This window comes from Saimiri boliviensis, chromosome 6 (genome assembly GCF_048565385.1).
Source record: "Saimiri boliviensis isolate mSaiBol1 chromosome 6, mSaiBol1.pri, whole genome shotgun sequence".
Classification (NCBI taxonomy): Eukaryota; Metazoa; Chordata; class Mammalia; order Primates; family Cebidae; genus Saimiri; species Saimiri boliviensis.
The window spans coordinates 80,188,281-80,214,214 of NC_133454.1; the positions used below are offsets into that span (position 1 = coordinate 80,188,281).

General features: G+C 35.4%; 1 protein-coding gene across 3 annotated transcripts in view; it reads right to left on the minus strand.

Annotated features, from left to right (window-relative positions):
• Positions 1–5,369: 5,369 nt before the first annotated feature.
• Positions 5,370–25,934, minus strand: part of RNF141 (ring finger protein 141) — a 28,190-nt gene continuing 7,625 nt past the window's right edge. For 2 of the 3 annotated variants that reach the window (XM_003919831.4, XM_010343138.3), the window contains exons 3-6: positions 22,634–22,742; positions 17,479–17,660; positions 11,199–11,306; positions 5,370–5,689 (exon numbers count right to left, since the gene is read on the minus strand). In XM_003919831.4, the coding sequence (XP_003919880.1) occupies positions 5,539–5,689; positions 11,199–11,306; positions 17,479–17,660; positions 22,634–22,742 (550 nt within the window). In that variant the 3' untranslated portion in view covers positions 5,370–5,538. The other variant, XM_074401087.1, reaches the window with a different exon arrangement.

Here is a 25,934-nt window from a genome sequence, read left to right on the forward strand (position 1 = left end):
GAATCATTATAGTTAGAAGAACTCTATTTCTGCCTGTGAATTTATTTGACTTTAGATTATCTCGTCTTGTGACTTTATAATGCCTGTCTCCTCCACTGGTGAATTTAGCATATGGAACTATAAATGCAGTATTTTTACTAGGCAAATATATGTGCTATCTTGCAGCTAATTATGAAATTAAATAAAAATCCATTGTTATCTTAGGGATTATTTTTGAAAAGCCCCTATTTGTAAACATTTGCCCTAACATACAAAGTACTGTGTAGTTTCTCATTGTCATTTTATCTGTATCAGGTATCTTTTTTTAAATTGTTAAATAAAATCTGTTAGGACTGTGGCTCAAATATTTAAAACTATTTCAAGATAATCATTTAAAGCAAATGTTAAAAGTTTTTTTTACTCTAAGATTGGGCACCATGAAAAGCTATCAATATAACAGCTACTTTATCTTTTACTATGACTCAGACATGAATGACATTCGCTAGGAAAACACAAAATTTTCAAACTGAAGCTCACTAGACCCAGAAGATACATCTTTGCTATCATTTTCTCTAACTTCTACCGTTATAGTTCATGAGCAAAGCTATACATGTTCATTTCCTCTTCCCGGGATATTATTTTAGTCTGTCCAGCTAACACCTATTGGATTTTACCTGTCCTGTAAGCTTTTCAGACATCTTTTCTATAGCACTTTGTGCTTTTATTACATTGTTATACTTAATTGGCCTTTTAGGGGACAAATCCCTACTTTCTTTTGCGTTTGCAATTGGAATAAATGGCAATTAATTGTATATTGGCTCAGATTTCTAAAGGAACAGGTTTTGAGGCATGTTATCCCTTACTTACCCTTAAGGGCTTAAGTTCACTTTACATGTTACTTCAAATTGTGAAACGATGGACATCATTGCTCTTTGCCTCGTGAAAACAAATCACAGCTCCTGGGTTGATATTTATCATGGCCTCTTGGATTAGAAAAGAGCTGAAGGCACATCTCTCTTGCTTTCTCTTCTGAGTGTTGGTGAAACAATATTCTTCATTTCCTGGGTTTGAGACATGACTGAAGGTGATATATCCAAATATTCTATGATTGAACTATGACCATTATAAAGAACAAGTGTAACTAATTCCAATAAAAGGAACACTAACCAGACACACTTACTTTCTTGGAAATTTTAGACTATAAACTGCAAGATTATCAAAACCTACCTCTGCAAAGGCTTTTATGTCTTTTCAGTAAAATGTGACTTTCTCCACAGTATGGTATCAGCAAATTACCAACTGTCATTTATTCTTATGTCTTTGCACTTTTCAGCACTAAGATTCTACAAGGTTTCTCAAATTACATTCTTATATTTTGGAAATGATTTTACAAGGTAAACAAACTACAATAGGGTTGAGTATTTTATTTTTACTGTCTGTTGGGGTAGGGGTCCACAACCCCTGGGCTGTGGACAGTACCATCTGCCACTTGTTAGGGACCTGGCCACACAGCGGGAGTTGAGTGGTGGGCGAGTGAGCATTACAGCGTAAGCTCCACCTCCCATCAGATCAGTGGCAGTATTAAATTCTCAAGGAGCATGAACTCTATTGTGAACTGCACATACAAGGGACCTAGGGTGCATGCAGATTATGAGACTCTAATGCCTGATGATCTGAGGTGGAACAGTTTTATCCTGAAACTATGCCCACACCACCCCAGGTCTGTGGAAAAATGGTCTTCCATGAAAGCAGTCCCTAGTGCCAAAAAGGTTGAGAACCACTGCAGCAGGGTAAAAAGACATAAGAACAAATTAGTCTACTGTCAGCTGCTTATGTTTATATGATACTGTCATTGTGTTGCCCAGCATAAATGTGAGTGACCTGCTGACTTCCCTAATCTCCAAGTAGGGTTTTTCTTTTTTTTCTTTTCTTTTTGTGCCTGAGATGGAGTCTTGCTCTGTCCCCCAGGCTGGAGTGCAGTGGTGCAATTCCAGCTCACTGCAACCCCAGCTCCCTGCAACCTCCACCTCCTGGGTTCAAGAGATTCTCCTGCCTTAGCCTCTGAGTAGCTAGGATTACACGCATGCACCACCACAACAGGCTAATATTTGTATTTTTAGTAGAGATGGGGTTTCACCATGTTGGCCAAGCTGGTCTCGAACTCCTGACCTCATGATCTGCCTGCCTCGGCCTCCCAAAGTGCTGTGATTACAGTCGTGAGCCACTGCATCTGGCCACCTCCAAGTAGTTTTCTTATTCCTGGATAGACAAAGTAAGCTTAAGACAATAACAGTTAAAAATGCAAATTATTCAGACTATCTTTTAATAAACTCAGCTTCCCAATGTTGAAAATCACTGAATCAAAAGATCTTTTCAAGCAGCCTTTCTCCCAGATACGTGTTAGACATAAGGAAATCGAGTCCAATTTTAAATGAATTTTAAAACGGCACACAAACATCACAAACCCCAAGAGCACAATATAAAATAGTCCTCTAAGGAATATAATCATTTGGTATATTAGAATGTGAAATTACATAGAAAAGAATCTCTTCAATTAGCTAAAATTACTTGCGAAAGATTATTTATTGCATAATTTATCAGTGGTCCTAAGAATAACATAGATACTATTATTCTCAACCTCAAAATTCAGTACATAGTCAAATTCATTTTCTCAAACCAAGGTTCTATACGTGATCAGAGTAAATCCTCTATTACTGAGTTAGGATAGGGAAAACTTTATAACTTATAAAACAAATTCCTTAGAGTTCATGAAACCACAAATCCTAGAAGGCACACATTATATTTCCTATTATAGTAAGTACTTTTAAGTACTTCATATTTAAAAAAGACAAAGCTGTACAGAATACAAAAAGTGTACATTTCATCCATCAAACAAATTTACAACTTTTACGATTAGTTATTACAGTAGATCCTACCTAACAGTCACATCTAAAGAATTATCACCCAGTTTAATAGAGCAAACAAACAGCTGTGCTCATTTATTGGATATTTGATAAGGCTAATAATATTTTATATTCACAGTAGATCAGTGTGTGTCTTGGAGCTCATATTGTAAAATAATAAGGTTTGGGCCCTGTTGAGTCACTTGTCTCATTGTTAAATAATTCCTTGAAAGGTGAAGGATTCTCGGTGATAAAATCATTGGCTATTCCTGGAAAGATGCAAAACTCTGTAAGCTAACTTTGTTGACGTTTCAAAAACATTTTAAAATGAGGCAATCTGAATTAAACTCAGCAAGTCTAATCCAAAAGGATAATTTAAAATCTTTGAGCTGGAAAAGATCCCAGTGGATCATCTATCCCAAAGTTTTCAAAATATGTTCCATGGAATACCAGGAATCTATGGAGGAGACACAGGGTTCTGCAAATTTGACTTGAATTAATTTTTGTTTTTTAAAAAAAAACTCCCATTATACAAATGTGTTACTCATTAAATTCAAACATACTGGCTATTACCAATGCATTAATGTGTCTTTATTGGTTGACTTAATCATATTTATAGTATATAAAGTTTATATAATAAGGAAATTTATAATAAAATATGACTTTTATATGGGGGGGTAGGATGTGTGTGTATGCATGTGTGTTAAGATTTTCCTTGGAAAAAGAAAAAAGTTTTTACTGCTGACATAGTGGGAAAACCACAAAGTCTCAGTTTCTAAAGTAGGAACCTACAAACAGTAAGAGACTTTCTCAAGGTCACATAACCACCAAGTGCATTGCCAGGTTGATATGATGGAACCCCGGGTACTCTGCTTGCATAAACCTCCATAGGGAGTAGTTAGCTATTTGGTATTTAACTATCCTATTATGAATGTCAATGGATTTGTCTTCAGCATTTTTTGGGGCAAGATCAAGCCACCTTGGAATTTGAAATTTCAAGCTACCTTGAAATATCAGATGTTTTTCCTTGAAATTGATTTAATTTTATTTGCTTGCCTATTAAAATCCTATTATCCAAAAATTCTGTCATCAATCAGTGGCAACTTAAATTGTGTACCCTGGTTTAGGAAAATAGTAATATTTGCAACTTATGAAGAAGTCAGAAAAGTTACGTGGAATGTTAAATTTTAAAGGAGGCAGGCCCTAATGACGTGCCAAAATGTTAATGTTAGAAATTTAGTTGATAAGCCAAAAAGGTTAAGTTGCGACTGAAGATCACAATTCCATTATTACTATATTCTTTTACACTATTTTAATGGAGAGAATATTTCAATGGAAGTACAGTGAAACAGCAAGAATGCCAAATTATCTTCTAATTTTCAGACATATTTTATGTATATACAGTAAAAAAGCATCACTCTATTTTCTTGTCTTTTTTTTTTTTTTTTTTTTTAATTGCTCTGTCTTCCAGGCTGCCATGCAGTGGCACAATCTTGGCTCATTACAACCTCCACCTCCCAGGTTCAAGTGATTCTCCTGCCTCAGCCTCTCGAGTAGCTGAGATCACAGGTGCTTGCTACCACACTGAGCTAGTTTTTGTATCTTAGTAGAGACAGGGTTTCACCATGTTGGCCAGGCTGGTTTTGAACTACTAACCTCAAGTGATGCACCCGCCTTGGCCTCCCAAAGTGCTCGGAATACAGGTATGAGCCACCATGCTGGCCTCTTGTCTCTTAATCTATGAAATTTGAGGACCCTGAAATCTCAGAAAGATGTTTTCAAGTTAAGGGGGGAAAAAAAGCACCATAAACCAATATTAAATGACTTATAATAATTTAGAAATACAAAATTTAGTATTTGTGATGCAGAAAAGTTTCCTTCTGAAACTCCGAGATGTGTGAGCATTATCAAAGCCATTTTGAACAGTTACGCAGCTGTGGGAAAGCATTTCCAGAACAGCCAAGAAAATTCCCCAGGAGAAATCCATTTGCAAGGGAAAGTCACACCCAACTTCACAGGCCTCACCCAAATTATACAGTATGGCAAAAACAAACAAAAAAATCTTTAAGTACAGTAGTTCCAAAACACACTGCTAAAGTTATGAAATAATTGTGGATCATTTCAAGTAAAAATTATTAAAGGAGCAATAATTAACCACAAGGGGGCATATATACTCCTTAGATTCCAGCAGAAACACTAGTTTTAAGTAGTAACATGCACTTTGATGTATTCTACATTTTCAGTCACTTAAAATTTCCTCTCTCAGATGGCTACAACTTTTTAATATTTGAGGTTTATTTTATAGCTAACTAAAAAGATTCCAGAATACTCCTGCCCCACAAAACAGTAGTGTTTCAGAAGCCTCTGGAGGTGTTGCTTTTACCTTTAGCAAAGAATTCAGGAGGAATTAGTTGTAATACAAATTTGAACAGGTAAATAATAGGAAAATATGGTCTAAAACAGTAGCAAATTTTAGTTTACCATAAATGGAAGACATGGGAGGTTTATTTTTTAAAGTGGGACAAATGATCAGAGTAGCAAAAATAAAAGGGTGGGGAAAATTGATTTTTCTGTGTCTGTGCCACAACCTTGCATTCTTCCCCCATGATCAAATATTTGTAGCCTACAATAGCAATAGAAGACCTTCACTCCAAGGTCACGGCCTGTGGGGCTGGCCTGCCTCGTCAGCCATGTTAAGAATATAGTTAGCCATATCATCTTCAGTGGGTGCATCTGATACCACCCAAGATTCATTTGCTCCAGTCATCTGTAGGCGACAAATAGGGCAATTCCTGTGTCGATCACTCCTATTAGAGAAGTCAAAATAAGAACAGTTTGTTTTCTTTTTCCTTTTTTAAAAACAGGATTTTTAAAAAAGTAATACATGTACATGGCTTTTAAAAAGGAAATAGCATAAAAGTATACAGTGAAAAATAAATCTCTCCCTTCCATCTCAATCTTCAATTCTCCTTCCCAGGGGCAACCACAGTTACCAGTTTCCTATATTCCTCTAGAGATAGACTAAACTTGATTAAGCTTATGTGTACACAGATGCATGTGCGTACATGTGTGTACACACACACACACACACACACACACACACAATCACTACTTTACTTGTCAATATCTTATAGACCATTCTTTTTAACATACATTAGATAGCTATGCCATAAGTTGTTTAACTAGTCTCCCACAGGACATTTCATTTTTTTCTGTCTTTTGTTGCTACAAACAATGCAGCAGTTCACCTCCCCATACCTTAACAGGTAAAAGTTTTCCTTTAAAATCAAAACTCCTTGTGAGTTCTAAGAGGAATCTCCCTCTCACCCATGGAAGATTTGGTCGAAGTGTCAAGTATAAATGCTTATATTTGTGATTATTTAAATGGAAGCCATTACTCTAGAAATAACTTCTTGGCAGTAGAAGGGGAATATGACAATAGGAAAGGATATTACTAATTATTTTGCTAAGTAATATATACACGACTTTCAACAATATAATCTGTTGCCTGCTTAAAGGTCTGACAAAAAGTCTTATGGCTCATAGGCAACAGGAAGATTTGTATAAAAATGGAGCATAGAAAGTTTAAAATAAAAGATAAACTTTACATGCATAATACTTTTTCTGACAGGGAAAGAACTCAAATATGATCACTTAAATAAAATTATGTTTTCCAAAGGGATTTTTTTTTTTTCTTGTCAAACATTATTTTGGAAATTTAAAAAATACCGTATTTGAACCAGAGACATATCATGCAGGGATGTTTTTCTTTTAATCTGTCTGTGAAATATGGGACCAAAGTAATTATATCAACTGCTTTTTGGTTTTCATGCAAAAATTTTTAGAACTTTGTTCCAAAAACTAAATGTGAAAGCTAGAGTTGGCATGTATTATTTAGGTTGATTTCTGGTTCCTCAGTGATATTTTACAAGATAATTAGATGTGTGCTCTTCTGTGCACAAAACATCACAATTTAAAAATAGCTTCTGCTTCTAACCAACAGAGGCTAGATTTATCTTCCCACTTAAAATTACTAAAACAACGGTTTCATATAATCTTTCAAATACAGCACTGGCCATCAGGCAACAAAGGACAGTGATCCCTGGGACATGGGAAGCAAAGAAGGTGAGATCTATACTTGCCCCAGCTTATAGCCTTGAGAGTTTCTAGTCCCTGATCAAGAAGGGGGAACCTTGATGGAACATGGCAAACTTCTTGAGCTGAACAGACAGAGCTGAGAATCTCAGGGGGTCCAGCTAGAGTTTACAGGACAGAGTAATGGAAAGCTGCACAGAGGGAAAATTCCAGAGGTCTACAGAAGCGTCCCTGCCAGAATACTCAGCTGAGTGCTGATCAGCGTGTGCATGTGAGGACACTACCCGAGGCTGAGCAATCACTCAAAGGGCTTTGAAAGGATAGTACCCTAAAGCTCAGTGGGCCTGGGATACTGCTTGTTCCACCAGCCAGACTGGAAAGCCTCATCACTCTTTGGGCTTTAGTAGAGTTCTCTAAAGGGTCTTGCTATTAGTGGGACATAATTAGTTCTAAACTAAATACTGCTCTGGTCCTGCCTAACAAATCACAAAAGTAAGATCCAAAAGAATCAAACTGTTTCCAAGTCACTTAACTATGTTCCAGAAAAAAGCTCAAGAATATTTAAAGGAATACAAAAATATCCAATACCCAAAAAGGTAAAATTCACAAAGTCTGGCATCCAATTGAGACCTACCAGACATACAAAGCAGCAGCAGAAAAATATAACCTAAAATGAAGAGAAAAATCAATCACAATCACAACCACCCAGAACTAACACAGATATTAGGATTAACAGATAAAATGGAAAGTTATTGAAACCATATTCTATATAGTTAAAAAAGTAGAGGAAAGATTAAAGATATTAAGAAGAGACATGGATGATAATAATAACCCAAATCAAACTTCTAGAAATGAAAATTTAATTATCTGAGGTTAAAAAAAATACACTGACACATGTCCACGTGTGTTCATTGAGGCACTGTTTACAATAGCAAAGACCTGGAACCAACCCAAATGCCCATCAATGATAGACTGGACAAAGAAAATGTGGCACATATACACCATGGAATACTAAACAGCCATAAAAAAAGATGAGTTAACGTTCTTTGTAGGGACATGGATGAATCTGGAAACCATCATTCTCAGCAAACTGACACAGGAAAAGAAAACCAAATACCACAAGTTCTTGCTGATAGGAAGATATTGAACAATGAGAACACATGAACACAGGGAGGGAGCATCACACACTGGGATCTGTTGTGGAGGGGACTAAGGGAGGGACAGTGGATGGGGGAGGTCGGGGAGGGATAACATGGGGAGAAATGCCAGATATAGGTGATGGAGGGATGGAGGCAGCAAACCACCTTGCCATGTATGTACCTATGCCAATAATACTGCATGATCTGCACATGTACCCCAGAACCTAAAGTACAGTAATAAAATAAAAAATCACAAGTACCCCAGAAAAAAAAATACACTAGATGAAATTAATGGCAAGTTAGACAGTGAAGAAAAAAAAGACTGGTAAATATGAAAAGGGTATCTATCCAAATGAAACCCAATAGTAACTATCCAAAATGAAACCCAGAGAAAGACTCAAAAGAGAGAAAAAAAAAAAAGAAGAAAAATAGCACCAGTGAGCTGTGGTACAACTTCAAGTGGGCTAATATATGGTAATTGGAATCACAGGAGAGCGGAGAGAAGACAGAAAAAAAATCTGAAAAAATAATGGCTGAAAAATTTCCAAACTTTATGACACTATAAATCTAATCCAAGAAGCTCAGTGAACCCCAAGCACAAGAAACACGAAAAAACTATTCTAAGGCACATCATAATAGAAGTGCTCAAAACCAGTGAAATTAAAAAAACCAAAAACCTTAAAAACAGAGGGGGAAAAAATGGCACATTACCTACAGAGGAAAAAAGAATGACAGAGTTCTCATTAGAAACAATGCAAGCGGGTGTGAAGCAACATCATTAACATACTGAAAGAAAAAATAAAGTTTAGAATTCTGAATCAGAAAAACACTTTGAAAAATGATATTCAGACATTCAAGAAGATCCTATGGAATCTACAAAAATACTACCAGAACTGATACATGAGTTTAATAAGGGTACAGGATACAGGTTGATATACAAAAGTCTATTGTATTTCCATACACTAGTATCAATCATAAATTGAAAATTTTAAATACCATTTAAAGCATCATACAAGTATGAAATACTTGGGGATAAATATCAAAGATATGCAGTACTGAAAACTACAAAAATTGGTGAGAGAAATTAAAGACATAAATAAATGGAGAAATGTACTGTGTATGTGGATAGAAAGACTCACTAGTAAGAAATTCACTCCCCCTAAATTGATATATTTATTCAATGCAATCCCAATCAAAATTAGCTTTTTGGCAGAAATTGATAAGCTGATTCTAAAATTCATACTGGAATGCAACAGGCAAAACAACTTTGAAAAAGAACAAAGTAGAAAAATTAACACATCCTGATTTTAAGACTTACTATAAAGCTACACTAATCAAGGTAGTATGCTATTGGTGTAAACTAGAGAAACAGGTCAACAAAACAGAACAGTCCAGAAATAGGCCCACATTTTCAACAAAGGTGCAGAGGCAATTTAGTGAAGATAGCCCTTCAGCAAATTGTGCTGGAGCAACTGGACAGCTATATGTAAAAAATAAATTTTAAAAAAAGAAATTTGATTCCATAACTTATACCATATAAAAAATTAACTCAAAATAGACTGTAAACTAAAAAATTATAAAACTTTGGAAGACAGAAAAAAAACCTTTGTGATCTTTGGTTAGGAAAAGAAATCTAAGAAAAGATACGACAATAAAATCACTATCTATAAATCATAGACTGATAAATTGGACAACAAAATTAACATCTTCTACTCCTTGAAAGACATTCTTCAGAGAATGAAAAGGCAAGCCACAGAGTGGGAGAAAATACTTGCAAAACACATATCTAATAAAGGACATATATCCAGAATACAAAGAACTTTCAAAACCCAATAACATGGGAAAAATCCAATAAAGAAATGGGCAAAGATTTGGATGTACTCTTCACCAGAGAAGACACACAGATGGCAAACTGGCATATGAAAAGGTGCTCAACATCTTCAGTTAGCAGGGAAATGCAAATTAAAACAACAATGAGATATTACTACACACCTATTAAAATGTCTGAAATTAAACCATACCAAATACTGGCAAGGACGTAAAGCAACTGGAACTCTCATATGCTGCTAATGGGAATGCAAAATGGTGCAACTGCTTTGGAAAATAGCTGGCAGTTCTTTTTAAAAGTTAAACACACACCTACCATATGATGTAGCCATTCCACTTCTAGGTATTCACCCAAGAAAAAACCCAAAATACATCCATAAAACTAACTTGTCCATGAATGTAGCTAGTAGCTTTATTTTGTAATAGCTAAAAATGGAAAACAATCTAATTTCCCGCAATAGGTGAATGGATAAACAAGCTATGGTAGCCACTTAATAGACATTACTCAGCAATAAAAAGGCATGAACTATTGATACATACTACAGCATGGACAAATCTCAAGATAATTGTATTGAATGAAAGAAGCCAGACAAAAAAAGCACATATTATTATTTCATTTATAAAAATTTTAGAAAATCCAGATTATTTTATAGAGATTGAAAGGAGATTACTGGTTGCCCGGGGACTAGGGGATAGAAGTGGGAAGAAGGCTTTACACTGGAGCATAACTTTTAGGTGTTATGGAGATGTTCACTATCTTGATTGTGATGATAGTTTTTACAGGTGTGGATATATGTTTAAACAAATTATACATTAAATACATGTATTTTATTTATTTCATAAATTAACCTAGATGCTCACATCTTATTTTGTAAAATAATGAATTTGACTAGATGATTAGGTCAAGTATTCAAGGATTTATTCCTTCTAAACATACATACAGAATAAATGGTGAAATGAGGAGAAAAAAGGAGGAAAAAGGGAAATGTTTGATTTTAGACTCAAGTCAGGTATAAATTTTCATACAGCAAAAGAAAAGTGTCAAAAACTAAGCTACGCCCCCACATATAATAAATGTCAGGTGTAAAAATAAAAATATTTTTAACCAGTAGAAGGCATGCCATAAAATTCAAAGTACTAAAGAATAAAAATTACTTTCATACTTAACTACAGTATTTTTGCACTTTTCAAAGTTTATTCATGTACACTATCACATTGTCCTTGGCCTATTCCATGAAGGCAGTAGGTAACTTACCATTTATCAATACACTTCTGACAAAAGCTGTGAGCACAAGGCAGGATGAGGTCAACTCGCCCGTCCATACAGATACAACACTCCTCCTCATCGGTCAGCTGCTTTACCCTGCAATATGAAAACTGAGCTGAAACAATGATATTCTCTGTCATTGTGCTTTATACTTTGCTTTTTGTTGCTTTAAAAAGCATTATTAAACATCTATGTGCCCATGGTATAAAGCACAATATGACTCGTGCAAAATCAGACTAAAATTAACTTATCTTTTAGGGATTAGAAAATGTATTAGGGAAGAAGTATTAAGAGAGATACATTTCATAAAGACTAAATAAAAGATACATTTTATGATAGTTAAAGAAAAGAAAATATAGGCAAAAAGTGGAAATAGTCAAATCTTTCTGGAAATAACTCATTTTAATCATATTGGATCTATATAAACAAATTTAACCAATACAGTTATTGCATTACTTAAAAACAGGGATATGGTCTGAGAAACTCATTGTTAGGTGATTTCATTGCTGTGTAAATATCACAGTGTACTTACATAAACCTAGATGGTTTAGCCTAGTACATACGTAGGCTATATGGCATAGCCTATTGCTCCTAGGCTACAAACATGTACAGCACGTTACCGTATGGAACACTGTAGGCAACTGTAACACAATGGTGGGTATGTGTGTATCTCAATATATCTGAACACAGAAAAGGTACTGTGTAAATATGGTATAAAAGATTAAAAATGGTACACCTGTATAGGGCAATTACTATAAATGGAGCATGCAGGCCTGGAAGTTGCTCTGGTGAGTGAATGAGTGAGTAGTCGTGAGTGGATGTGAAGGCCTAGGACAGGAGCATCCAATCTTTTGGCTTCTCTTGGCCACACTGGAAGAACTGTCTTTCTTGGGCCACATATAAAATACACTAACACTAATAATATCTAATGAGCTTAAAAAAAAAAAAATCACAAAAAAAACCTCTCATAATGTTTTAAGAAGGTTTACGAATTTGTGCTGGGCCACATTCAAAGCCATCCTGGGCTGCATGCAGCCCATGGGCCACAAGTTGGACAAGCCTGGCCTAGGAACATATACCACTTGTACAGTAGTGTACAGACTTGATGAACACTGTACACTTAGGCTACACTAAATTTATAAAAATATTTTTTTTCTTAAATATTAACCTTAACTTACTGTAGTTTAACTTTACAAACTTTTTAATTTTTTAACTTTTTGACTTTTTGTAATAACATTTACCTTAAAACACCGACACTATATAGCTGTACAGAAATATTATTTTATAAGCTTTTTTCTATTTTTGAGATTTTTAAAAATTTTTTTAACTTTTTAAACTTTTTTCTTAAAAACTAAGACACAAACACACACGTTAGTCTAGGCCTAAACAGGGTCAGGATCATCTTTATCACTGTCACTGTCTTCCACCTCCACCTCTTGTCCCACTGGAAGGTCTTCAGGGCCAGTAACATGCACAGAGCTGTCATCTCATTTAGTAACAATGCTTTCTTCTGGAATACTTGCTGAGGGGCCTGCCTGAGGCTGTTTTTACAGGTAACCTTTTTAAAATAAGTTTTTTAGAAGGAGTAGATGCTAAAATAATGATAAAATAGTATAATAAATGCATGCCAGTAACATAGTTATTATCAAGTATTACTGTATATGACTGTAAGTGCTATACTTTTATACTGTGAGCAACACAGTAGGTTTGTTTATAGCAGCATCACCAGGAACATTTGAGTAATGCATTGCATCACAACATTAGGTTATGACATACATAGGCAATAGGAATTTTTCAGCACCAGTATAATCTTATGGGACCACCGTCATATATGCAGTCTGTCACTGACCAAAACATTGTTAGGTGATGCGTGACCATGTAATTTATTCACTATGTGTAATACAAAGCTCCCTAAAATATGGATCCTGCCATCAGGGCCTTACAATGCTGACACTGATAATGGGCATATAAGCGAAAGAATAGCTTAGTCTTAAGTGACACAAGGGAATAGAAAGCAGTTTCTGTTCTTGAGGGGCTCTTCCATCATCTTGAGGAAAAAAAAGAAAAAAGATTTCAAACCTTTTGCTCCAGCCACAATTCAGAATGCCCCTGAATGAGCCATATGCCTTTGCACATGGTATTTTCCTTTCCTGAAATTGCCCTGTGAGTTTAGTAAGCTCCAACCTCAATAACTCAGCTCAAAACATCATCTCTCTGCTCTCAAAATCAACATTTGCCTCAATTAAAGGCCTTAAATATTGCATATTGATTGGCTGGTCTCTCCATAAACTGTAAGCTCTTTGAATATGCATGTTTGTCTTAGATTCTCAATAAATGTTTCCTCATTTTAATTTCTTTTAAAGTTTGTGCTTTTTTGTAATTTTTAAGCTTTTCTTCATCAAACATGTATTACTTCTGTAATCATACAAAACTGAATGTTTCAAAGTATAGCCACTAGATTATAAACTTCTTAAGGGTAGGAGCTATTAGTATAGGTATAGGTTTTTCATTCCCTGCTGTGCTTGAGATAGTACTTAAAATTTTGATTTGAACATAAATAAAAATAAATGTCAAATGTATATTAAATATAATAAGTGCTAAGTAAAGAAGGAAGAGATTAATATATTTCAAGCTTGTTGAAAAGATGAGATAGAAAAATAATAGGATTTTAATAGAGGACATTCTAGGTGCATAAACCACGCTGTAGAGGTCAAAAGCAAAATCATGTGTGTTTATGCCTTTGTATACTATGTATATGTACCCAGGAAGCTAGCATGATGCTTGGGTATAAAAACTGAAGAAAAAGATTAAAGTGGAGATAATTTCACCTTTAAATGTCAAAATACTAAGTTTGAACATGTTCCGGCAAGCAAACTAGAACCAGTGTATAATCAAGTGGTAGTGAACTCCCACCGAAATGGTACTTTAGGAAGATTTAATTGGGAATGCAGTATGAGGGACAGCCTAGAGAAAGGAAAACCGGTTACGGCCTTATTTCAGCAATTCATCTGAGAGATAATTAGGTCTAAGAAGCATTGTAGAAGACAAATGTTTTATATGGTAATAGATTAAGTGTTATGCTTTAGTAATAGGAAAAAGAGGGCAGCCACTGAATTGGAAAACTGAATAAAAACCTAGATAGATGTGGGCCTAATGTATCTGAGTTTCATATATATACGTGTGTGTGTATGTATGTATATGTATGTTTTCAGTTCAACATGTAAGTGCCTTTTAGGTCTGTACCAGATCCAAATGAGTTAGGGTCTCCACTTTTAAGGCGCTTACAATCTTCATCTAAGGATGTTGGCTTGGGTGTCAGTAGCAGAGACTACTGAATCCGTACACAGTGATAGAATATTCTGAAGGCTGGAGTTTAAAAGTGAGAAACAGAGGACCACAAAGAAGAGCATTGTGGAGAGACATAAAAGAATGGGAGACACAGAAATAGCCAGTGGAACCAGTACAAGGTTCTGCGAATTTTCTGCTACCTTCCTAGCAGCACGGTGACCAGAGGAAGGAGAGTCCTGGGTTGTTTGTTCCTATTAGATCACCTGTAGATTGGAGTATTTGGTTCTATGCCTCATACTCTGAAAGGCACACATACTGACAGAAAAAGCCTCCAGTATGTAGACGAGACCCACATAAACAAAGGCCAAAGGAACTGGGGGTGCTTATCCCTGAGAACAGAAGGCTCAGTGAGAATTTGATGATTGTTTTCAAATATCTGAGAAGCTGGAAGAGAGAACAGATTTGTTTGGAGGAATTCCAGAGGGAACAGCCATTGAAAGCAATAAATGGAATATAGTAACAATTTAATAATAATGACAGTTAACCCATATAGACTAATTATTACGTGCAAAGTACTGTTCTAAACACCTTATGTCTTCTAACTTTCTCAACAGTCCGATAAAACATATCCTATAGTTATTAACCTCTGTTAGAAGATGAGAAAACTGAGGAAACAGTTTGCTTTGTCAAGAAAATCACACAGGAGTGGAGCCCAGGATTTGAACACAGGCACTTTGCTGCTAGAGTCTGTGCTGTGCTACCTCAAGAAAGATTTTGGCTACTCTGAGGAAAATGAAGCAAAAGGAAAAACTTTATAGTGATTAAAGCCATCTGATTATGAAAAGGCTTTTTTGAGGCAGTGCGTCTCACGCAACTGCAGGTGTTACCTGTTTAAGTCGGGCTTGGCAAAATGTGGGTAAGCAGAGTCTTGCTATTCAAAGTGCCATCTGAAGATTAGTAGCATTGGCCTTACCTGGGAGCTTGACAGACTCACTCGCTTCTCCTCAAAACCACTGAATATTAAAGTTTGAAAAGCTCTGTGTGCAAGATCTTTATGCACCAGAAAGTAATAATGCAGAGGTTAGAGCACAGCTGTACTGCCAGAGAGCCCTGAATGTGAGTCTTAGCTAGGACAATTTCTAATCATGACATTTATACAGCTAAATCTCAGATTCTTTGGCTGAAATGGGCCGATAATTGTACTCCCATATGGGGTTGTGAGAATGTAATGAGTTTATACATTAAATTCTCACAACCTCATATGGGAGTACAATTATCAGCCAACACTCATCACAACTGTACAACACTCATCACAATTCTATACCCTATAAGTAATCAATAAATGTAAACCATCAATGGAACTATGCATCAGATGTAAATAAAGCTCAACTACATAAATGTCCCTCAGGACCTCCTTCAACTTAGAAAGTCTCTATGAAGTAGTGTATAAGGATATTATTATAAGCCAAAAACCATACATAAACAAGAAGCACCCCTAAGAAACTAATCAGGAACTGAGTTTCCAGTTTTGAGGGCACAGGAAAGCGCTAACACCTTTGCAACAAGAAAAATATTTTCTTTTCATGTGCTATCATATAGTTTAAATACATTGGCAAACACCATCCTCAGCTTTTAAAACAATTGAAATAATAACCACCATTCAGAAGAGAGGAGAAGAAAAGCAGAAAAATCAGACCCCTGTCTTTGAAAGATTACAGGATACAGGAAAGACAAGCCTAAACACTGCCTACAATGTTCTAAAAGTCACTTGGCATATCGGTAACACTTGTATAAGCCCAAACCTAGAAAAGCAAATAACTCTATTAAAGATAACCAGGAAATAATAAATGGAAAATACAGTTTAACTGTAACACAGTACTTGAAAACCAGTTGGTTAAAAATGAACCAGAAAATACAAGTGTAAATAGAACAGTAAAAAAAGAAATCACTGTTAAGCACATTCTTTGAATACAGATTTCTGCTATATACCCAGTATGACAGTAAGATGGATGTCAACATGTTTGGATCCATGTAGATCTTTTTCCGATGAGACATTTACAAATTTAAATCATGATCATAATTGTCAAATGGCAAGAGATGGGAGCTTTCAGGTGCCAAAAGCAAAACAGAGAAGGAAAAGAAAGTTTAGATAGAACAATAATGTATTAGGCCTGAGTAAACAAGCACCATCAGAGAAAACTCTGGCTGACTTCATTCCCTTCTGGTAATTCAGTATATGTATTTGGTTCATTCTTGAATGGACTGCCAAGTCCTGAAGCCAATATTTAAAAATTTAATGCTTCAATTAGACATTTGTAAGAAAAACCGGGATGATTTTGCAAAATTCTTGGACCTAATTCCCTAAAAAGCTTTGACTGTCTAAGAACTTAAATACCTATTATAAGGAGGGTGTTAACTATCTCCTTTATAATGTATGCATATAGAGTGGATTCCTGGACACCAGTGTGACAGAAACTTTAACTGATGTGGGCCACTTTATTGATTTTTTTTGAGACAGAGTTTTGCTCTTGTTGCCCATGCTGAAGTGCAATGGCATGATCTCAATTAAAGCAACCTCCATCTCCTGAGTTCAAGTGATTCTTCTACCTCAGCCTCCCAAGTAGCTAGGATTACAGGCATGTGCCACCACACCCAACTAATTCTGTAATTTTTTTTAGTATAAACAAGGTTTCACCAAGTTGGCCAGGCTGGTCACAAACTCCTGACCTCAGATGATCCACCCACCTCGGCCTCCCAAAATGTTGAGATTACAGGTGTAAGCCACCACACCTATCCAAGCCACTTTAACACGGTAACATCTGAAGCACAGAGTAACTCCAAAACTGATCTCAGATACAATACTAACTGAGAAAAAAAAGATTGAAGATGCTAAAGTCAGCACCAGCAAAAATATTAATGAGATTTTAGTTGTTTGCATATTGGAAAAAAAAGTGAAATACAGCAATTATGCATTACATACCTTCCCATCCAAAAACTAGCCTGACAAGATGTTACAGAGGATGAGCTTTCATCAGGTTCTTCAGAGGTGGAGCTTTGTGCTAATACTCCTGCTGCTTGACTTGTGATATCTTTATAAAGTTGAATAAACTGGTACAAATTCATGATCCGTGATGCCTCTACAATGCCACTGCTTTTGTTAATCTAAAAAATACAAAGAATATGAAAAAGAGAAAAGCTGATCATTTCTGGGACCAATTTTTCCCAAAAAGGGGGAACAAATGTGTAGTCAAACATCCTAGGAAATAGAGGAGTTTTCAGGATTTGCAAATTACCTCAGAAAGCAAGAGTCTGAATAAATAATACCATGTCCCCTACATTTGTGGTGTTCAAAGTTCTTATACAAGTTTATCTCATTTAATACTCAAAATAACCCTATAAGATTAATTAGGCATTATCCTGTTGATGGGGTGAGGTGACTTTCTCAGAGTTAAGAAATAAATTTTAGAGTTCAGTATTGACAAATCTTTCATTTTAATTTCTTAAAGCATTTCTTAACCAAAGGATTCATTTGAATTCAACAACCACATGAGATTCTACAACTCAAACAAGTACTTTCTTAAATATCTTTAAGTTCTATTTTGTACCAAAACTTCTAAACTAAAGCATGAAAATTGTTTTAAAATAAATCCTAATAAAAGGTGACTTTCCCAGAAGGCCATTTTGAGTTTTATCAAAAAACTCGTTTAATATGAAGTGAAACCAGTGGCCCAAAGGTTGTACCTTTATAGGTTGTACCTCTCCTCCATCCAGTTTACAATCTAATGTAGAAGGTATCTGGGGCAAGTGGAGGGGAATGCTTTCATAAGCTTTGGGGAGTCATGGAATGAGGCATAATAAAATGAGTGAGGCCAGTAAGGTGATGGAATAATGTTCTTGGATGAAGAATTTGACTTAATCAGACAAAGATTAGAGGTGTGAAAGACTTCCTTTCAGCACAAGGCATAGGATGGAAGACTGGGGAAGAAGAAGTAAGCCATGAAATCTATTAAGTACATATCAAAGTAAGTGGAACAAGCAAAATCAGAAAATACTTAGAAAGAAATGAAGAATATAGGAAGAGAGATAAAGAGAGAGGGCCATAATGCTGTGACTTAAGTTAGATTTTGAAATGTGTTGATAGACCTAGCGATATCAGAAAGTGAGGTAGTTAGATTATACATTTAAAAATCTTATCCAACATTTGAATATTGTTAATGAAAACAGTAATAGCTGTAACACATTTATTAATTGTTCACTATTTGAGAAGGCAGTGAAAGTACTGAGACTCAAGAATGAGTCACATACCATACTAAGAAATTTTAGAACCATCTCCAATAATTAGAAAGTTGATTAAATTTTGGAAGATAAAATCTATTGGAGATGCAAATATACAAGGTTCTTTGGAATAGGAGACTGTACATGAGGTAGAGAATACAATTTGAAAGTAACAGGAATTTATAGAGGCTTACAAAACAGATCTTCAGAGCTGAGGAAATTGGGGTAGTCCTTTGGAACTGCATAGTACAGAAGAAATTACAGAATATATAAGTTTAGTATAGAAATAGCAAAGTATCACACTGTAACTATTCTCATCATAGGATTCCTGAAACAAGAATTTACTGAGCACTCATTATGTGGATGTTACTGGTACTATGTGCACTGCTCTAGGCACTAGTGACAATGTGTACAAAACAAAATCTCTGCCCTCAAGCAAGTTATGTGATAGGTAGGAGAGACAGACAAATAAAATACAGATTAGGCTAGATGAAAATAAGTGTAATGGAGAAGATGAAACAGGGGAGAAGGAATGCTGAGGCGTTACAGGGAAGGCCTTACAGAGAAGCTGACATTTAAGAACTGAAAGAGGTGCTGAAATGAGTCATATAGATGTCTAGGGGGAAGATCATTCCAGGCTGAGAGAACAGGAAATACAAAGCCTGTTTAGAAGTGTACCTGGCAAGGAAAACAGAGTCCCACAAGAAGCCCAGTGTTTGCAGAAGAGTGACAGAGGGACAGAGGGAGGAGTGGTGGAAGACAGAGGAGAGGGTGAGGTGGGAGCAGAATATATAGGACTTTGCTGATTTCAGTAATAACTGTGGCTTTGATTCCAAGTCCATGAGAATTCACTGGAGGGTTTTGAGCCAAGGAATAATATGATCTAATTTACATCTCAAATTGTGATGTGGAATAGACTGGTTGCTGTGCTTGGAATAGACTGGTTGTTATGCTGAGAATAGAGAGAAGCAGGGCAAGAGCAGAAGCACGCAGTTAGGAGGCTACTGGAATAATCCTGGTGAGGAATAATCCTGGTCACTAGAAATAGGGTGGTAGTAGCGCAGATGGTAAAAACTACCTAGATTCTGAATACATTTTGAAGAGAAACGTGACAAGATTCACTTATGGACTGATGGTATGAGAGACAAAGAAAAGTCAAGAATGATTCCAAGAAGTTGGTCTAAGTAAAAAGGAAGATGAAACAATACAATCCATACAGTCCTTAACAGACACCTTAGTACCCAATTTTTAATTCATCTCTTACTTTTCTAATATTATTTCCATAAAATATTTCATAGAAACATATTTTAGATCATTGTTTATAATGGATTAAATATTACTTGAGGATAATCATAACAGACGGCAAATAGTCAAGATAAAGACAATGTAAATACAGAGGGTTAAAGTACAAGTTTTTAAAAGTTGTTTAACATTAAGAAATGTGAAGCTTTCAGCCTCCTATCAGTTTTTCACGGTAAACTTGACCACTTTCTAATATAAATACTGACCTCTCAGATTCTTTCAGAAAGAACCCAAGGAATGCAAATAAAAAATTTTATTTAGAGTAGCTCTAAAACCAAGAAAAACCATATGAAAAAATACCTGTGTTTAGTACTTTTGTTTCTCTACTTAGAATCTTATTTTAAGGAAGATGTTTAATCACATACAGATGTTAGAGATACTGAGTCAAAAAAGGAATTTGACTACTAATAAAATTAAACCTTGTCTGTGTTTGTCAAAGAGCAACAAAAAACTAAGGGATCAAAACCTGATATATTCATATTCCCTTAGCTTTCTACAATTTATATTGGCCTCTTCAACATAAGCTGAGTAGTTTATGAAATAAAGATGGACAGTAAATGTAATTTAGGTAATATATTGTATCACTGAACAAGGAAAGCTTCAACCTATCCCAGTCATTTAAAAAGTATTATTTCAACATTTTTTTTGTTGTTCACTTAACATATACTGAGTTCCTACTGTGTGCAAAGCACTATATTACAGGCTGTAAGAGATACAAGAATGAATCCAGACATAGCTCCTGCCCTCGGGGGGTTATTATCTTAAGGGGAGCTAAGAACCTAAACAAACAACTTTTTTGTAATGCAGAATTTAATTGTAAAGTATAAATAATGTGCTGTTGGAATCTGGAAGAGACAAGAGAAATTGTATCCAGAAGACTTAATGGATAAGATGATATCTGAGGTGGACCATTAGAGACATCCGGTTTAGATATGCAGAAATAAAAGATGTGGCAGAAACTATCGGCTGATTATCCAAATACGATTCTTCCTTTTCACTGCCAGCACAACCTGATTTTTTGTGTCCACCATTCCCCGAAATGACTCAGGAGTCAATCCTGGTTAGTCTAATCCAAACCAATCACGCTAATCATATTCCCTCTGCCAGTGTAGGTGTATGAAGGGGATATGACCCAATACTGACCAGTGAGTTCAGAAGTGACATCTGCTGGGTCTTTAATTTAACCAATCCTACAGAGGGTTGCAGCTAGGATCCTACAGTGCTATGATTTGTCGATAAGTGAGAAAATATTCTTTTTGTTTAAACTGGTTTAACAGCAATTTTCTGTGACTTCCTAATGGAAGGAATGGACATCCTAGTTGAGGGAACACAATAAACAGAAGCACTGAACTAGAAAAGTAACATAGAATGCAGAGCAAAAGAAGATAATTGTAACTAATGCAGAAAAGATAGTTTGGAGCCATATTGTAGGATTTGGGTCTATTTAGTAGGTAAGATGGAATTACTGAAGAATTTTAAACAAGGCAGTGATCTGATAAGAGCTGTGCTATAGAAAGGTTAATCTCACAGCAGCATAAATTAGACTTTGAAGAAGAGTGTGGAAGTATAGAGATTAATACAAAATCTGTGGTAATCTGGATCAGAAGAGAGAGATCAGTCTGTTTGAGAGCATGGTATTTGTCTTATTTATCATATATTCCCAGTGCCCCTCACACTTGAGCTTAAATGTTTACTTAAATAAACTGGAAGCGAAACATAGTATGGGTAAAACTGACAACCTACTGAGGAAATAAGACACATTATCTGGGTAACTTCTAGGGTCCATGACTCAAGGGAAAAATCTCCAAACCAGGGAGTCTTTATGATCAGGAATGAACTTCAGAGCACTCATGAATGCCCAATTTATGGTTTATATGCATATGGATGATTTTGTTGTTTGTTTTAGAGCCAGGGTGGGGAGAGGCGGTGGCCTAATAAAATTCATGCCTTCATTTAATCAAAAGGTCTATGGCCTCAAATAGGTGAGGAACTGTCTATCTGAATCCATTTAATGGTGGTTGAGGCTTTCTAATACTCAATGACAGCTGCCATTGTATTTGTAGTGGAGTTAGAGGTGAACTAAGAAACACAATGCATGATGGCAAAAAATCTATCTCATAACTAAAAATTACTAAAAAACAAACCCCCCAAAAAACTGTTTCAATGGATCCTTTTTCTTTTTAATGAATGAATGTATTCTTAAAAGAAATAATCTTGAGATAACATTAATTTTTCAGGTATCATCTTAAAGCTAAATAGGGTGTCAACTTAGCACTCTATAGTCAGCTACAAATCCAAAAACAGATAGGTTAGTATGATGTAATGGTTAGAGATATTGACACAAAAAAGAATTTTACTATAAAAACCCCTGTTATATAGCAATTAGACAACTCTAAGATTCAAAGAGCTAGCTACAAGGCAATAACAGTATCAAAACTGTTTTACAAAACCACCAAGTCATTAAAATTTATATGCATTATATTATCTTACACTATTAAATATGATTCTAGCCATCAAAATAGCTTAAGCTCAGAGGTGGAAGTCTCTACCAGTCTCACCTTGGTACAGACCACCCGTACAACCACTTTCCAAAAAGCAGAGGAATCAGACCCAGGTTGTACCTCAAAGAGAAGATGTTTTTCCTGGCCAGAAGCCACTTTAGCAGTTCTGAAAAGAGACAGGCACATGTTAATTTTGTAAAAAAAAAAAAATCATCAGTAAAATAATAGAGCTGTGAAACTAATTCAAGAAACACTTTCAAACAGAAGGAAATATGAAAAAAAAACACACAAAGACAAATAACAATGATTATACTAACTGGATTCTTAAAACAGGGATACAGAATATTTTGAACATAAACACCAACTTAATTTCTAAGGTTTTTAAAGTCAACAGCTTAGTGGGATATTTAAAAATCTCTCTTCATAACATCTATATCTCAATGGTCTTTAAATTTCTAACAAAGACATTTAGGAAAAATAAGTCTGAGAAATCAGAGACTTAAAAAAAAAAAAGGTGGGATGGGCACAGTGGCTCACACCTGTAATTCCAAAACTTTAGGAGGCCAAGGTGGGTAGATCATGAGGTTAGGAGTTTGAGACCAGCCTGACCAATACGGTGAAACCTTGTCTCTACTAAAAATACAAAAATTAGCCAGGTGTGGTGGTGTGCACCTGTAATCCCAGCTACTCAGGAGGCTGAGGCAGGAGAATTGCTTGGACCCAGGAGGCAGAGGTTGCAGTGAGCTGAGATCACACCATTGCACTCCAGCCTGGGCAAGAGAATGAGACTCCGTCTCAAAAAAAGAAAAAAAAGAGTTATCTAGTGTCATTTATCAAAATTTTGACTATTACTTAAAATGTATATAAAGTATGAAAAACACCTTGCCCTTGGTTGAGTCCTTGTTTAAGCAACAATATTAACAAACCTCTTGAAAGTTTTTGTTCAGATAATTTGGGACTGGATCAATAAAACAACTGATTTGAGACACTTTATATATAGCTCTACTGTCCTCCCCTAGCAGAGTAATTTTAATTTAGAGGGCTACAGGATTTTAACATAAAAATGTATCACTTTTAGAAGCTAATGCAATATTATACTATCAACATTAATTTAAATCAATTCAAATATATGCTTAAGTATTGTAGTTTCCTTTTATCATTACTAACAACTCACTCTCGGCACCAGTGGGAATATCACACTCAACTAAGTGACTTACAGCTCAATAAAATGAGGCCATGAAAAGTTAAGCAACTAGCCTTAGGAAACAAAGTATTCTGTGAAAATAATTCAGCTGTGCCAGTTTCCAGTTCTGTTTTCTAGCTGCCAAGCCACACTTTGTCGTGTACAGGTTTAATTTTACAGTTCTTGAAGATCACTGCATGTCTGAAATGCCCAACTCTGACCCATGGGAATTGGTTTTAAAAACCAAATCCAGTCAGAAGTGTCCTGTGCTAAATAAATAAAAGGAAGACCTCTGTACCACACAGTAAGCTTAGTCTGTGGATGGTTTTATAGGGTACATTTTATCTAATACCTGTACCTTTAGGCTAAAGGGCAAAATTTTATACAATAGACTGGGTATGTGAATATAAATTCCAAGACTCTAAAGGAATGGTAAATGTCATTGATGACTGCTCATAAGAGTTGAAAACACAAAAAAGCATTCCACTCTTATATTACTAAATTCACAGTCCTATTTTAAAAATACCTTAAGAATATGGTCCCAGAAGTAATGCTGCAAACACTACCCTTTGGATAATTTTAAAAAATGCTAGAATTTTTAAAACCAATGACTGTATTTTTATTATAAAATACATAAATACACACAGTAAAATGTAAAATCACCCATCTGCCTTCTTTTCCCACTGTCTCCCAACCATGAGACAAGCACTGGGAATAGTTTAGTTCATTTTCTACACACAAACAGCCCCCTATATACAGGTTTTGTTTTTTAATGAATGAAATCCAGTCTTCTTAAAATAAACCACCTTCTAAGATAACTTTTAAGACAGTCTTTATTCTTCACATAAAGACAGTATGTCAAGCTTATCTAATGTGTTCCAGATTGCCAAGTATGTGTGTTACCACCTAACACCATGGTCATGCCTAGGTAGTGTGTTCATATACCTTACCTTAAACTATTAATAGTGACTACAGCATTGTAAGTTTATATATTAAGTGATCCTGAACTGCCAGATGATTTCATTCAGCCTTCTTAAGGGGAGGTAATGTGGGATAACAGGATATCTGAGATTCAGAGAGGTGGTCCTGCCATTAATACCTGGGCAATCAATTTAGCCCTCAATTAAAAGGTCTAGTCCTTAGCAGAGTGCCTTGCACATACTATGTGCTCAATGAATGTTATCTAAGTTGAAGAGACTTAAGAGAGACCTTTATGATCTCATTTAAGAGGTGACTCCATAGATTCTAAGGGGTGAGAAGATATACATAAATAAAGGTGGATGTGGATGTTGCCAGAGGCAGACTTAAAAGAAAGATATGACATCTGCCCAATTGTCACCAAGGGAGAAAATAAACAGCAAAAAAGTTGTATTTAAAAAGCACAGTGGTCTGGGGCCATTCAGGGACAAAGCACCCTATATATTTTAATAGCTTCTATATAGATCAATACCAAAATTGATATAATAAATAATAAATTAATAAAAGACTAAGTGGTATTAGGTGTGCTCTTTAAGAAGGCAGAGAAATTTATATTCCATTTTAAAAATCTATTCAAAGACTTAAGTAGAAATTTAAAGGTGTTAAATAATTAGAATATATTAATTAAGAAATATGTTATTTCTCAGTGGCAAAAATGAGCTAGTACTACATATGTATTCCTCTGGCAGTAAAAAACAGTATATATATATGTGTGTGTACACACACACACACACACACACACACACACAAATCAATTAGTCAAAGGTAAAACCTTCTCGGTGTTACCTTTGACAATCCTAGGAGTCTTTTCCTAGAATGGCTAATTTGCATATTCCATTTTATGCAGCCCTTTAGTGCTTTCAAGCAAGAGTCTATTGGTATAAAATTGAGATGTTGGGTTGTACTACTGTATCTTACTGTACTACTGTATCCTAGAATTGCTTCAATATGCCTGTGCTGTGTTCCAAGTTCCATTTTAAGTTCCTTCCATCTCTTCTGTCCCCATGACATATTTTCAAAAAGCTACATAGACATAATAGATAATAAATATTTCAAAAAGCTACACAGCTGTAATAGATACTCAATAAATATTTGTTAATTGCTAACTGAAAACATTTAAGTCTTACCAATCAATACCTCTGGTTACATTTTACATAGCGATGACATATGGGGCATACATACATCGGTGGAAAAATG